This window comes from Castor canadensis, chromosome X (assembly GCF_047511655.1).
Source record: "Castor canadensis chromosome X, mCasCan1.hap1v2, whole genome shotgun sequence".
Lineage (NCBI taxonomy): Eukaryota > Metazoa > Chordata > Mammalia > Rodentia > Castoridae > Castor > Castor canadensis.
The window spans coordinates 30,221,969-30,238,361 of NC_133405.1; the positions used below are offsets into that span (position 1 = coordinate 30,221,969).

At 33.4% G+C, this 16,393-nt stretch overlaps 1 protein-coding gene across 11 annotated transcripts in view; it reads left to right on the plus strand.

Annotated features, from left to right (window-relative positions):
- Positions 1-16,393, plus strand: part of LOC109686404 (teneurin-1) — an 835,907-nt gene that overhangs the window by 482,150 nt on the left and 337,364 nt on the right. For all 11 annotated transcript variants that reach the window (XM_074064014.1, XM_074064010.1, XM_074064012.1 and 8 more), the window contains one exon: positions 4,999-5,237. In XM_074064014.1, the coding sequence (XP_073920115.1) occupies positions 4,999-5,237 (239 nt within the window). The remainder of the gene's footprint in view (positions 1-4,998; positions 5,238-16,393) is intronic.

The following is a 16,393-nucleotide window of genomic DNA, read 5'->3' on the forward strand; positions in this document are numbered from 1 at the left end:
TCATTTGCTCTGTGGAAAAAAAACCAATTGTACAAAATTGATAGCAGTATATCCTCAGGTGTCCAGGGAAAAGCAATGTTCTTAGACAGATGATTTGATTTTATGAGCACATAGCTGAAATCTAGCATTGCGTATTTGTCTTTATGCTTCTACTTTTTTCAAGGACTATGAAATGCGTTAGGTACTGGTTTCATATTCCAACAATGGACTGCAAAGCCTATGACAATATACAGCATTTGTGTTGCTGTTTTTCATGATGCACATCAAGGTATAACTCATGTTCAGCATAGAATCTTATTCTGAGCTTGTTAATAAGAAAACAAGAACCTTAGTATATGAGCTCATTTTATTATCTACCCTCACTGAGGACTGTGATTTGGATTCCACTCAAACATGAATTAGTTTAAATGTTGCTCTGCTGTGACTGTTGAATTTATTCATTACACTGTAATATTTTACAGTGCATTTGGAAATCCTTTGGTGTACATCAGATGAAATTACAGTGCTCAGGGATATCAATTATTGCTTGTAATTGCCATCATAGTACCCAACAATTCTGTCTCTCTTTGTCTTTCTTCTACCTCTTGATATACCAAACCAAATCAATATCCAACATATTGGGCCACTTACATTGTTGCAAAAATCCAATTGTTCTCCTTCATAAATATTCAAAGGATTGAAGATTATAGCTCCAAACATTGAGTAAAAGAATGCCACACTGTGGAGTTTCTCCTTTACCCCTTAGAAACACTACCAGAATGTTGTTTCATAGAATTAGTCATGTGTAAGTGACATTTTGTCAACTCCAAAGTAACCACAAAGCAGAGGTGAGAAGTAAGGGTGTCTAGTCCACTCTGCTGCCTATAAAGTGCTGCACCTCTTGCTCACTAGTAAATTAGATGGCCAAAGGGGAAAGCACAGACTAGGAGAACTAATCAGACATTGAAGAAGAAATCCACCTCTTTATGGCTCGGAGGGGATTATTTCAAAGCCTTACAGAGGAAGCACAATCAAATGAAAAGACTGCAATGCTATGAGTCAGTTATTCAATAAAATATATCTATTCTTATTACTATTTATATACCGTATCTCTCTCCTGATGATAAATTAGGTGCCATTAGAAGCAGCAATAATTCTTTTAGGGTCTAAAGTCTAAAGGGTAGCTTTTTTTTAATGTTTCTCCTCACATCTAAATAGTTAAAATGGTCTATAAATCTTATTACAAGAATATATAACATACAAAAGAATAGACATGTACTATGTAGTTCTGTTTGAACAGATGCTCTTTGTTGAGCCTGGGTCATTTAACACAAATAATTGGAACTTGGCGGTAACCCACTGAAGTCTGTGGTCATAGGTAGCATAGGGAAATTGAAATATACTATTTTAGAAGTCCCAGATTCAAATTTTATCTATGACATTAACTATGTTATGTTTAGGTAAGTCACTTTCATTCTCTGATCCTCAGTTACTCTAACTGAAAATTGAGGGAACTGGACTACCACTAGATGATTTCCAAGAAGATCCCTTCCAACTTTGTGATTCCATGGTTATCATTCTCACATTCTTATCATTAGTCCCAAACAGAACAGAGCAATACTGTGGTCTTATTCAACATCATCCACGTGGCAAATTAAACACAAAGCATGCTTCTTTGTGCCTTAACAAGACTGGATTCAAAATAATGCATACAAAGTCCCTAACTTGGTGCTTAGCCCTTCTAGGTGCTCAATAAATCTGGTTCATTTAAATAGAGCCAACTATTTCTATAGTTGGTACTGTCCAGTAAATTTTCCATTCCTCTCCCTACCAATCTCTTTGATCTTAGTTATAAAACTGACACAGTCTCAAGAGAGAAAAGTTAAAAAATACCTCTACAATCCAAACATAACACAAATTACAATTTTTCCATGAATGCATATACTTTATTTTCTTTGAAAAATTATATCTCATTGCCTGTACTCTTTGAGGACTGCCTTCTTTCACTTGGTAATATTTGTCAACACTTTTCCTAGTGAATGGATATTCTTTTACCCTGTAATTTGTAATGATTGTATGTTATGTGTTTTTAAAATAATTTACTTAATGAAATACTAATTATTAGGCATTTTGTATGTATTAGTTTTTGCTATTATGAATAACATTGCAATGAATGACTTCTTATACACATTGTCATGTGTATAAGATCAAGATCAACCCCTATAAGAAAAATTATTATGTGAATAAATATGTATACTTAAAGTCTTTTGATACATAATTTTAAATTGCCCTCCAGAAGGAGTTGGGAATCTCAACTCTCTTTAGCAACTTTACCCTTTAAAAAATCTTTAGCCTTCATGCTACTAGAGCAAAATTCTCTTTTGTGGATATTTTTCATTAACTGGCATGTAAAGTTGTGGGCTTTTTATAACTTAAATGCATATGCTTTTGTTCCTTAAATATGGAAACTGGAAATTAGTATTATGCATTTGGGCACGTGTTTCATGCAGAAGGTGGTGTTGGCTTTTTAATTAGTGAGAGGTTTTGTGTTATACATTAAAATGCAACACTAGAATGTGCTTTGTTAGCAGTGCATTGTACTGCCATAGATAGCAGAGTACAGTGATCTTAAGCACTTTGACTTTGAAGACAGAGTGACCTACGTTTCAATTCTAGTTCTGTCAGTCACTTGCTCCATGGATTTGGGCAAGTTGTTTAACCTCTGTTGGCCTTCATGTCCTTAAAAGCACAAAGAGGATAATAATGCAACATATGAGTGAAGACCAAAAGAGATAATTAATATACAGCAAAACACATGTCACTTAGCACGTAATAAGTGTAAAAAGTACATACACAAAAATATACTATTTGTTTGTTTTTGACAACTCATTCCGTGTTAACACATCACTACTGTTTATGAAAGGTCCATACTATAATAGTCAGGAACAGTCAAAAATCATCAAACATGACAGCATCACAACTCTGTTTGTATGAAGTCTACAAACAGGCAAAATAAATTTATTGTAGAAAAATGGAGGACAGTATTTGTCTCTGGGAATGGAGATAGAGATTTACTTTAGAAAGGTAAGAAGGAACTTCCTGGGGTAACTGTAATACTCTACACCTTGACAAGGGTTTTGTTTGCACAAGGTATTGCATTTGTCAGATCTCAACAAATGTACACAAAAATTGTGTTTAATCATATATAAATTTTAAAGTGCAAAAATATGCAATATTATCAAACTGTAGATAAAAATAAGGGTGATGACATATATGAAGGATATGTACACTCATGCAATATATTGCAAAATGCTTAAAAACTAAGTTGGGCTGGTGGATAGAGAAAGGAATGGATAGGTAGATACATGATAAAATGAGTATAGTGAAATATTAACTTTAGAATGTGGTTGGTGAGTATATGGGTGGTTATTAATAAAATTATTTCAACTGAACTGTATGATAAATTTTATAATTAAACTTTGGGTGAAAGTAGCTCTCTAAAATTTGGCAGTGAAGAAAACCTCAAATGGTAGCTAGGCCATTCTTACCATTGAAATACTTGATCATATGTCTGTTTCAATTCATGAGGATCATATTTAATGAATGGGAGGAGTACAGTGAATAATATTAAATGTGGAAACACAAGAGACCTATCTTTCTCTTAAAGGTCAAACTGAGAAAATTGCTAAATGAAAACAGAAAATAAGAGAAGGACCACCAAGGGCAATTCAGAGTTACCTCTTGGATATATGAAAATTTTGTTTAGCTCCTACAATTCCCCCCGAACTTTGTCAAAGCCTGATTGTTTGAAATTAGAGCAGCAAAAAACTAAACTCTCCCCAAATCAATGAACCAATAAAGAAATGGGCAACTAAACTAAATAGAACTTTTTCAAAAGAAGAAATTTAAGTGGCCAAAAAACACATGAAAAAATGCTCACCATCTCTGGCCATAAAGGAAATGCAAATCAAAACCACACTAAGATTCCATCTCACCCCTATTAGAATAAGTATCAAAAACACCACCAACAACAAATGTTGGCAAGAATGTGGGAAAAAGGAACCCTCATACACTGCTGGTGGGAATGCAAGCTAGTGCAACCACTCTGGAAAACAATATGGAGGGTTCTTAAAAATCTAGCCATAGAACTGCCATATGATCCAGCAATCCCACTCTAGGGATGTACCCAAAGGAATGAGACACAGGTTACTCCAGAGGCACCTGCACACCCATGTTTATTGCAGTGCTATTCACAATAGCCAAGTTATAGAAACAGCCAAGATGCCCCACTACTGATGAATGGATTAAGAAAATGTGGTATTTATATACAATGGAACTTTACTCAGCCATGAAGAAGAATGAAATTTTATCATTTGCAAGTAAATGGATAGAACTGGAGAACATCATTCTGAGCGAGGTTAGCCAGGCTCAGAAGACCAAAAATCTTGTGTTCTCCCTTATATGCGGACTTTAGATCTAGGGCAAATGCAGCAATGTGGTTGGACTTAGGTCACATGCTAAGGGGAGAGCACATGCGGGAGGAATGGGGATAAGTAGGAAACCCAAAACTTGAAAGTGTTTGATGGCCCCACTGCAAAGGAGCTAATACAGTAACCTTAAAATGACAGAGGCTACTATGGGAAGGTGACCAGGAAGTAGTGAAGAGGTCAGGTACAGATGAATCAATTCAGGTTGTAATAGACTTGTGCATGGAAGCAATGCTAGGAATCTCTCTGTATAGCTGTCCTCATCTCAACTAGCAAAAACACTTTGTCTTTCTTATTATTGCTTTTGTCTTCTCTTCAACAAAATTGGAGAAAGGGCAGAACAGTTTCTGCCTGGAAGCAAGGGGGTGGGGGGAGAGGGAGGGGGTGGGAGAGGCAAGGGGGAGAAATTGCCCAAACAATGTATGCACATATGAATATATGAATAAAGAAAAAAAAGAAATTAGAGCAGTTTGGTTTTGTAGCAATGGGATTTGGTATTTATAGCCCAAACTTCTGTGTTTTTCTACTTCAGGCATTTCCTGTTCAAACATGGATCTGGTTCCTCAGCTATCTTCAGTGCAGCCAGTCAGAACTACCCTCTGACGTCCAATACTGTGTACTCACCCCCTCCCAGGCCACTTCCTCGAAGCACCTTTTCTCGTCCTGCCTTTACTTTTAACAAACATTATAGATGCTGCAATTGGAAGTGCACAGCCTTGAGCGCCACTGCAATCACAGTGACTTTGGCCTTGCTACTAGCCTATGTGATTGGTAAGCCCTTTATTCCATGCTTCAGTTTTCTTCTTCATCAAAGTCTTGTTTTGCTTGAGGTTGGGGGCTGGAGTCTCTCTCTCAACTCTTGTATGCATGAATTTGGACCAATACTTAGTATTATAAAAAACATGGATTTGTAATTAGTTTTTTCACTTAAAAACCTTAAATACTGCTAACCTTAAATACTGCTTAAACCTAACCTTAAATACTGCTGTGGAGAGTAAGGAATACTTTTTGAGAAGAAATATTTATGCCACTAACACAGTCTTATTGATTGCAATTACTGTAGTTAACCATTTTCCTTTCAATTAAAAGGTTGTTATGGTTTTCTCATTAGAAGTCATAAGTACTAATCTACAATAGTTTCTTAAATTACAGTTAAACAATGATACTGCTACTGAATTTTCAGGTAACAGTTTCATTAAAGTAGTAGTTATTCGGAAACTATCTGAAAATCCAGTGCATAATTTCATCCCAAGAATTCACAGCTTTACACTGGAGCCAAAAAAAATATATCCTTATTTTTACTAGGTAGTTGAAAAATTGTGTAGTTACTAATTTTGGGAAAGTAAAGCAGAAAACAGCTGTAAGGCACCGTTTTTCAATTTTAAGAAAAATATTGTTGCTGTTCTCGAATATCCTGATTAAAATCACCTTTGTTTAATAGCAAATTGTATTGATTTTCTGGATGGTATTTTATTTTGACTGAATATTAATTTCCTTGCTTGAGTGACTCTGTGGCCTAAAATGTAAATTAACTTAAGAAAGATGTGTTTTGTTGAAGCATTTTTCCTAGAATGAATAGAATATCCTGGTAGGAAAAAAATCTATCCAGATATGTCACTAGTAACTTCTCTTCAGAAGGAGAATTACTCACTAACACTTATATATATATGATTCTGAAAAGTAGATAAAAAAGATTTAGATTTTCCTATAATTGTAAATAATAAAGTATACTTGGTTGGTTTTCATTTATCTAAAGTGTAAACATTAGGAAAGTTCACATAAACAGTTTCTGTAGGAGTCATAAAACAAAGTGGTAAGTAAATAAACAGGAAATATTTTGTAGAGCGGTCACTGATGATGTCAACAATAAAGAGTCATAGTCTCTACTGATGTTTTTGATTTTCTCTTTTGTAAATATTTCAATCACACATCTGAATATATTTGAACAATGCTTCTATTAAACATGGATGATATTACCTGGTAATACAAAAAAATGTGTCTTTTATCTTAGGCATTTCAGGATAACCCTGTATGTGAGGATATTTAGTTTACAATAACCTATAATGAGAAGTATTACTGAAGGCATGGAAGTAGGGGGTGAGAAAGAACTGCAACTCAAACATGGTTTTATTATGAAGTCATTTAAAGCAAGAAATAAACTGAGCAGTTTAAATATACTAAAGATTTTTTAAATACTCTTGTTCAGTTATGAGATCCACCTTTCTCTTTTAACTTCTGTATAGAGAGATGTTTTAGATATAAAACTTAACACCTGGTACAAAAAATCCAGGAAATAGCAAATTCTCTATTAGTAGGTTTATACTGTATTCAAAACAATGTTTCTATTTAAATATACTGTGATGGTTATTTCTGTGTCAGAAGTTTCATTATGAATTCTTGGACTTGTTTGATTAAGTTTATTTTCATTCATAAGTGAAAGTAGAATTTTCAGTCATTTGAAGGAGTGCCTTTTTGTATAGGTAAATAATGGCATTATCAGTTTGGCACAACAGTAAGACAATGTAGTATAATAATTATGAGTGTCGATTTTCAAACCTCTGCCACTTATTCAGTGCATCATCTTGGGCAAATTATTTAACATTTTCAGGACTCCACTTTCTCATCTGTAAAATGTGCTTAACTCATACCTATAACATAAGATTGTGCTGAGAAACAAACAAGTTAATATAACCAAAGTAATTGAAATTTGGCCTAAAATACAGTATAAGTAACATAAATGTTAAATATTGTTATGGTTATCATTATATTCATTATTTATTACTGTAATTTACTCCTTCTAAGAGTTCATTGCTGATTTATTGGCAGGGCCTGACATAGCCCTGTATGTATGCAAAAATTTGTTGAAAAGAATGAATTATGGTAAGTAATTTATTTGGATTAGCTCATTTAATTCTTACAGTGATCCTTTAGGATAGGTATCAGTACTATAAGGACACTGAGGAAGAATAAATTTATGAGGCCACATGACGAAGAAGTGAATACCTTGAGCTTGAAGAGAGAACAGACTGAATACAAAGCACACACTTTTTATTAGGTGGTACTGGTGATTGAACTCAGCTCCTATTGCTGTCTAGACAAGTGTTCTACCATTGGAGCCACTTCCCGACCCTTTCCTTTCAGTGTGTTTTGCAGGTAGGGCCTCATACTTTTGCCTAGGCAAGTCACAGACCAAGACTCTCCTATCTCTACCTCCTGAGTAGCTGGGAGTACAAGCTTATGTCACAGTTCTTGGCCCTGGACCACATCCTTTTATCCAACACCACATAATGTCCAGATCATGACAAAGCAAGGAAAAAGTTGCAATGTACACCATAAACATTTCCTTATTTTGAAGCTATTCAACCTACTGTGCCAGCATTTTGCTGATATTTCTGCATCAAGAAAATTTCACAGTAAATAATTTCAAAAGGTATCTCTTGATTTATCCCATCAGTGCCATATTGCCAACCATCTCATGTAGAGTTAAGAATTCATAAATACGCATTCAGTTGAAAGATGCCACATAAGAACTGTAATATATAAGATGATTTTTAAATGGCCTTCTGTGGTTGAAATAAAAAAGTATTATGTCATAAATACAGAACCATTTCGCTCTCTACTCTTGTTGAGTCTGTAAGAGTCATTGTTGTTTTTTTTCAATCCCCTTTGCAGTGGCTGTATAACTCATGTGAGATTTTTCATTGAAACTATTTACTGCTACTGTTTCTCATGCAAATTCCTTTCTGCTATTTCATTTTCCTATATTATCCATTATATAACCTTTATATACTAATGGCTGTATGCTGTGCTGCCCTCAATCCACTAAAGAAAATCACATCAATAGACATTGGACATCAATTCACATTCTGTGCATTATGCTTCTGTAAGTTGTCATTGCAAAGCAGTGGAAATCGAGTATGTAAAAAGCCAGAGCCAAGTTGTTCAGCCAACTGGCCCCATCCTCATATCTTCTCACTATGTCTGTGGGTCAGCAAGAAAATAATTCCTTTGAATAAGTTTAGAGGTCAAAAAATTTAGTAAAGAGAGGCCTGAAGAGATACTGATTACACAAAAATATCATGGAGTGGCTATTGTCATCACTTCCCTATAAATCTGAAATATTTTTCATCTGAATCAAAAAATATGTCCTTATGCTTCATCTTCTCTGATATTTTTGCATCAGTGATATATCAGTGCCAGTCAGAAGCATATTTGCTTGAATTTACAAATAAGCCATATGAAGCACTAGTCAGGAAGACAGATGACCATATGCAAGGCATCAAGAAAAGGCAAGGCTAAAGTACTTCATCAGTAGTTGCAAAGGGCACAAACAGAGCTTTTCTGGCAATCTGATGTTTTGATCAAGTTTCTCCATGATCAGCAGTTTGTATAAAAAGCAGTAGAAACACACAGGCAATAGAAATTCACGAGAATACATTCTACCTGTGGTTGAATGGGCTGTTGCGTGGAATGAGTTGAAGGATAGAAGTTTCTGGCTCTTGGACTCAATATCATCAGTTAATGACATGGATGATCCTTTTCCTTTTTAATACTGATTCAGGAAATGCAAGTGGTGTCCACAGTGTTTGATGAAATAATTTAATTCTATAAATCTTTCCATGAGATACTATCTAGCTCATATATTTTTTTAAAGTTGACCATAGTGGATATTAACAATACAGAAATAGGAAAAATACAATATTGAGTCCAGTTCTATGGCCCAAAGTTTACAAGTAAAACTATTCAAGAAGGTAAAGGTCCTTCTTCACATTGCTCCCTGCTGCAAAACTGAGTAACATTAAGGTTAGTGCTCTCTTCTGCCTCCTTACCTTAGCCCAAATTGCCTTACTTTCTATGGCTCTTATTATGGTGAAGTAAGAAAGTATAGAAAATGAGAGCGACAAAGGAGTGAAATATGTTCATGTTACCCTCCTCACAAAGACAAAATAACTCACTGTAGAAGGAAGAAATAAAGTGGAATGTGATAAGATATGATCCTGGAAAATTCATGAAATTTAAATGCAAAGAATGGAAAGGGAGGTTTTTCCCGTTAACTCTAAATACATAATGTCCCTTCACACAAAACTTGCTAAATGTAGCAAGTGAATCAAATATTGTATGTTTACCAAAACCATGTCTTTCAATTCCTAGCTACTTCATTAACATCACTATGCTTAAGTTTCCTCATCTGTTAAATGTGAATTTTGATGATACCTTCCTCAAGGGTTTTCTTTATAGTTAAATGAGTCATAGTTTGTAAAATACCCAGGACAATTTTTAGCTTCTTCAAGGGTTTTCTTTATAGTTAAATGAGTCATAGTTTGTAAAATACCCAGGACAATTTTTAGCAGATCTAAATAAAGATTATTAATTGTCATTAGTGAAACAGGATTATTATGGTGATTATTAATTTCAGCTGAGACAAACATAATGTGCATATAATTTATCCTAACATGAACTTCTTTTGTTTCCTTTCTTTCCAAAGTCATCTAAACAAATTTTTAGAGCCTAAATGTCTACCTCTTATGTCTATACAGTAATCTTCTAATGAGTTTGTCATTCCTTCTGTCTGATCTAAAATAGTTGTCACTTTGCCATCATTTTATTAATTTCCCTCTTATGTTGGTGTTTTGGCCCTTCAAATGATATTATATTTCTATCTGGAGGCCATATCTAGGTTAAGACATATTTTCATTAAAACATATTATAGCTCATAACATTCAAGAAATGATTCAACATAAAATACTAAAAAAGCATTTACATTATTCTGAACACCATTATCTGATGGTGTTCTTTCTGATGTCATGCTTAATACTTAATTCCTTCTTTCAGTTCACTGTCATAGAACAAATAATTATAATAATGGTAGATTTTGTGTGTCCTCCCCCCTTTTCTCCTATTTATGAACCTACCAACTTTCTAGCAATCTCTCTAAGCATGGATCTGGAAAATGGTGGTACAACTTCAGTTCAATTTTAAAACTTCCATCTATGCATTCATCACAATCTTTTATAAGATTTATATATTCATCCTACATCAACTTTTGATGTAATATGTTCTGTAAGTTTTATCTTCCACTGTATTAAGTGGCAATTTTACCTGCCATAAATAAAAGTAAAAATCCAATCCAAATTAAATAAAATGGCAAGATGAACCCATGTCACATACAACTAATTTCCGGAACCATAGTTTCTGTTTTTCAGTGAAGGCATTTTCATGAAACACAAATACTGTATTTATTTTTTTTCTTAGAATCCCAGCATGCTATGTATTTAAGACTTAAAGTAAGAGAGAAAAATTCTTGGTCAATGAATAGTAGGAACTAAACAATTGCTTTGAATCAAGACACACAGTCACCTACTAAGTACTTTTCACAGAGGACTTTCTTAGCCTGGATAGGGAAGTTAAAATGAGACTGCAAAATAGATTAATATCCACTGGAAGGCATAATAAAAGGGGCCTGAATAATAGGTTAGCAATTTTGGAGTTTTGCATGCTTAAGAAATTTTAGAACAGCAAGAGTCAATCTTAAATATTCAGAAAAAATTCTCTCTCAAGAAGTTTATGTCTTCAGAGTAAATGATTTGAATTCTACTGTGTAAAGAAGAACTCTTGCTCCTGTTTAACACAGTTTCTACCCTACCCACTTTATATATAATCTATATATAGAGAGATAGATATGTGAATATTTTTAGACCCATATTACATAAGTTGCTAAGCTATACTTATTCTCAAGTGAATAAAAATAAACTAAATTAGAGCAATGGCTTTTAAACAGAAGGCAGGTTAACTCATTTTAAACTTTGTAAATGTGACTAAATTTTCATATAAAATAACCAGAGGGAAGAGTCAGTATCACCAACATAATATCTGATTTGTCTCAGCACTGAGAGGTGGCATCTTACAGGTTGGAGGCTTATCCATTTGAGGTTCAGCAATATTTCCTTCACAGAGAGGTGAAAAATATATGTTAATAAATTAAATATGTTTAATTTGCTTATTTTAAGCAAATTAAAATATATTAGAATAGTCAAGGAAGCAAAACAAAATGGAGGATAGAGGAGATTGGCAAAAAATGAGGATAATAAGCAACAGTATATCATGAAAGGCATTTTAAGCCATGGTAAGGAGCTTAGAACTTATTCCAATAACAGATGATGATGGGGTTGTTTTTATGGTTTTTCATTAGGGTAAGACAATGATTTACTCAGTTTATACTTAGGAAAATCACCTTAATAGGAGGTTATAACAGTAATACAAGTGAGTGATACCGAGAGCATAAACTTGTGGGACTATAGTAGAAGATGCAATTGAGAACTATTTAGAAGGTCAAAAACCATTTGACTTAGTCTCTGATTAGATGTTTCAGGAGAGAGAAGAGTTGTTGTCTGATTTAGGAACTGGGTAGATAGTGATGTTGTTATCCAAGGTAGAAAATGGAAGAAAGAGATAAAAGTATAAAGAATTATGAACAATCATGCACCATCAAACTGGATCATCTAGGAGATATAGATAAATTTTCTGATGCTTACTACCTACCAAGTCTGAACTATGAAAAACTAGAAAATCATAACAGACCAATGATGAGTAAGGATATTGAATCAGTAATAAAAAGTCTCACATCAAAGAAAAACCCAGGGTCAAATGGTTTTATTGTTGAATTCTACCAAACATTGAAAGAAGAAATAATACCAGTAATTCATTTGTTTTATTGTTAATACAGGCTCACACAATGTAGCCCAGGATGGCCTGAAATTCACTATGTAGCTCATATTATCATGATCCTCTACCTCAGCTCCCAAATGCTGGATTTACAGGTGTGTACCATCATGCTTGGCTCCAATTATTCTTAAATCATTTCAAAAATTGAAGACAATGAAATACTTCCAAACTCATTTTATAAGGCCAGAATCACTCTAATACCAAAGCCAGACCATGACACTATAAAAAAAGGAAAAAAAGAAAAAAAAAGTGCAGTAATATTTCCTATGGTCATAACTGTAAAAAGTTTCAATAAGCAACTAACATACCAAATTCAACACCATATTGAAAAGATCACTAAGCATGATCAAGTGGGATTCACCCCAGTATACAAGGATAATAAATCAATATATGTGGTATATTATATTAAGAGAATGTAGGACAAAAACCACATGATCATAAAAAGCATAAAAACAGACCCATAAAAAACATTTGACAAAATTCTACATCCTTTTATGATAAGAAGTTCTCAGACAATTGCATATTAAAGGAATGTATTTCAGCACAATAATGGCCATATATGATCAAACCACAGCTAACAACAGACACAATGTGGAAAATTTGAAAGAGTTTCCTCTAAGATCTGTAATAAGACAAAAATGATCACTTCTTGCCTCTTGTATTCATCATAGTACTGTGGATCCTAACCAAAGCAATTAGGCAAAAGAAATAAATGAAAGGCATCCAAATTGGAAAGGGGAAGTCAAATTTCACTATTTGCAGATGACATAATATTTGTTCATATTTAATTAAGTTTATTTTTAACATAAACATAAGCATTAGTGGGATTTCAATATATATATGCATTTATACATTATACATACATACATTTATACATTTAAAACAGATTAAACACATTGATCTCCTTAAATACGTCTTTATTGTAAAAACTTCAAAAAATCCTTTCTTCTATAGTCATCTTACTGTATCACCCCAGAATTTCCTGCTCCTATACTTAGTACACTTTGATCAACCTTTCCCCATCTCCCTCTCTCCTCTACTCTTCTCAGCACTACCAACTCTCAACTTCTTGGAGATGAACTTTTTAATGACTGCACATGAGTGAGATCATATGATACTTGTTTATTATGCCTCACTTACTCACTTATTTTACTTAACACTAATCTCTATTGCCATCCATGAAGTCATAAATAACAGTGTTTCATTCTCTTTTTATGGCTGAATAGTATCCATTGTGTATATATACCACATTTTCATTAGACATAGTCATATATAGTAGTATAGTAGTTCCTCCATATTCTTGGAATATATTCCAAGAGCTGCAGTGGATAAATTGAATCTGTAGTACCGGAATTTATATGCCATGTTTATTCACATACTATGATAAAGTTTAATTCATACCTTAGGTACAATATGAGATTGACAATGATAGTACAATAAGTAATATCAATATATTATAATAAGTGTTATAAGAAGTAGTTTCTGCCAAAATTTCTTAATTCCTCATTATACTATAGTAATATTTTCAGGCCACATTTGACAAGTAACTGGAATTGCAGAAAGTGAAAACACAAAAAAGGGGAAACTACTATATAGAAAACGCAAAAATGTACCAAAAATGTTAGAAGTTATTCATGAATTCAGTAAACTGACAGGATGCAAATTCAATACACAAAAATCAGTAGCATTATTAGACAGCAGCACTGAATTATCCAAAGTTAAAAGCAAAAGCAAGAAAGCAATTCCTTTTATAGTAGCTACAGAAAATAAATTAAAATACATAGGAATAAATTTAACCAAGAAAAAAGATTTCTACAATAAAAAGTGTAAAACATTGATGAAAGAAATTCAATAGGAAACAAAAAATTGAAAGACACCATGTAATCATGGATTAAAAGCATCAATATTGTTAAAATGTCCACTCTAACAAAAGTGATCTGCAGTTAATGCAATCCCCAAAATTCAAATGGCTTTCTTCACAGAAATAGAAAAAAACCTTAAAATTTGTACAGAATCATAAATTCTCCGAGTAGCCAAGGCAATTCTAAGCAAAAATATCAAAGCTGGAGGCATCAAAATGCCTGATTTCAAAATATACTACAAAGCATATTAACCAAAATAGCGTGATGCTGTCATAAAAACAGACATTCATATACCAGTGGAACAGAAAAGAGAGCTTAGAAATAAGTCTATGCATTTACAACCAACTGATTTCCACAAGCACCAAGAACACATGATAGGGAAATGATTATCTCTTCTATAAGTGAGTTTGGAACAACTTGGATACCCACATGTAGAATAAAATTAGACCCTTATCTCAAACTGTATACAAAAAAATCAACTAAAGTGGTTGTTAAAGACTTAAATTTAAGTTGACAAACGATGATACTGGTAGAAGAAAACCCAATAGTCTTCATAAATGCTTGAGGACATTGGAATGGGCAAGGATTTTTTGGACAAGACCCCCAAAACACAGAAAACAAAAGCAACATAGACAACAGAGTAAAGAGACAACCTACTTGAATGGGAGAATATATTTACAAACTATGAATCTAGTAGGAGGTTACTATTCAGAATATATAAGGAAATCAAACAATTCACTAGCAAGAAAATTAAAAACCCAATTTAAAAATAAGCAAAGGAGTAGTCTGGGAACCACTCGGGATCCTAAGACCTATAGGGGGTCCATAAAGTAAAAATATTTTCATAATACCACAAAGAGGTTATTTATCTTTTTCACTATTATTCCCTCAGGAGTATATAGCATACTCTTCCAGAGACCACATAACATGACAATTGTAAGAGACTGCACACAAAAACAGAGAAAAGAATCCAACTATCTTTTATTAAGCCAGACTTTTAACAGATTTTTCAAAAACATAAAGCAATGCCACTCTTTAGACTTTTTCTTTTACTTTCCAAACTGTAATTATCACAAAATGTGCCATTTATGTTAAAAATGTAGTGTTTCTTTTTACATTTTTACTAGCATATAAAATTAGTTGTAGGGGTGGTCTATTGTTGCATTTACATATGTGCTTATAATATATCTTAATTAGATTCACCCCTCCATCATTCTCCCTCATACCTCCTCCCCCTTTCTTAGAACAATTTCAACAGGTTTCACTTTTTTGTTTTCATACATTTATACAAAGTACATACACCATATTTGCTCTCCTTTACCCTCTCTGTTTACTCTGCCCCCTCCTACTAATACCCACCATGGACAGGTCCCATTTTACTTTTCTGTCCTTCATTTTTTAAGTGTATATTGATTGTTAAATCGGTTTTGCTATGGTATTTCACACATGTATATATTGTATATAGCCCCCCTTTTCTTAAAAATTAAATTAATAAACACTTAAAAAGTTATCACCTTAATTTTAATACAGTAAATATAAAATAACATGCATAGATATAAGATAAATAAAGATACAGATAACCAAACAGTGAAAATTATTCAGCAGCTTCAGTAATTTGTAGAGGCAGAAAGAATTTCTGAGATTAAAATATTTGTAAAGGGCTAAGATAGAGAAAACAAGTACATAAAATGTTTCAGTAAGAGTAAGTGAAATAAGAACTACTTATTGTTTATAACAACATAGAGGCTTACAAGGCAAGTATAGTAAGAAGAAAAAAGGCATAAAGGCACAATAGTTGCTGGTTCTAAAATTTTTGAAGTGATCAGCCAAAAGATAAAACTTATTAGGGAAAGAAAATAGAGGGAAGAAACTGAAGTGTCTAGAAATCTTGAACATATTGTTAGGGTAGTAATGTCTGTTAGTGGGCTGAAAAGCTTGGAGATTGTCATAGGGTAATATATCAGAATTTTAGATTTCAGACTCAGAGCACAATATGTGATTCTCCTATATATTTTGGACTTAAGTAAGAAATAGGTATGAAGAGCTCTTTCCAGATGAATCAATTGTTCTGAGAAAGTTAGATTCTTGTCTAAGTGTGATCCCACAAGGTGGTATTCCTTGGTTAGACTCATGAGCCCATTATCAAGTTACACCAAAATGCAGAGATCATTTGAATAACAGTATCACATTGTATAGATCTTTCATTCAGGCAAGATCTATCTGAAAACCCAGATAACAGTATGGGTTCTCAAAAATTCTTTCCTTAGTGCTTCTATTGCTCTCTAAAGGACAATAATGAACAAATTAAGAGGGTCCCAGATGACCCACCATAATTTGTTACTG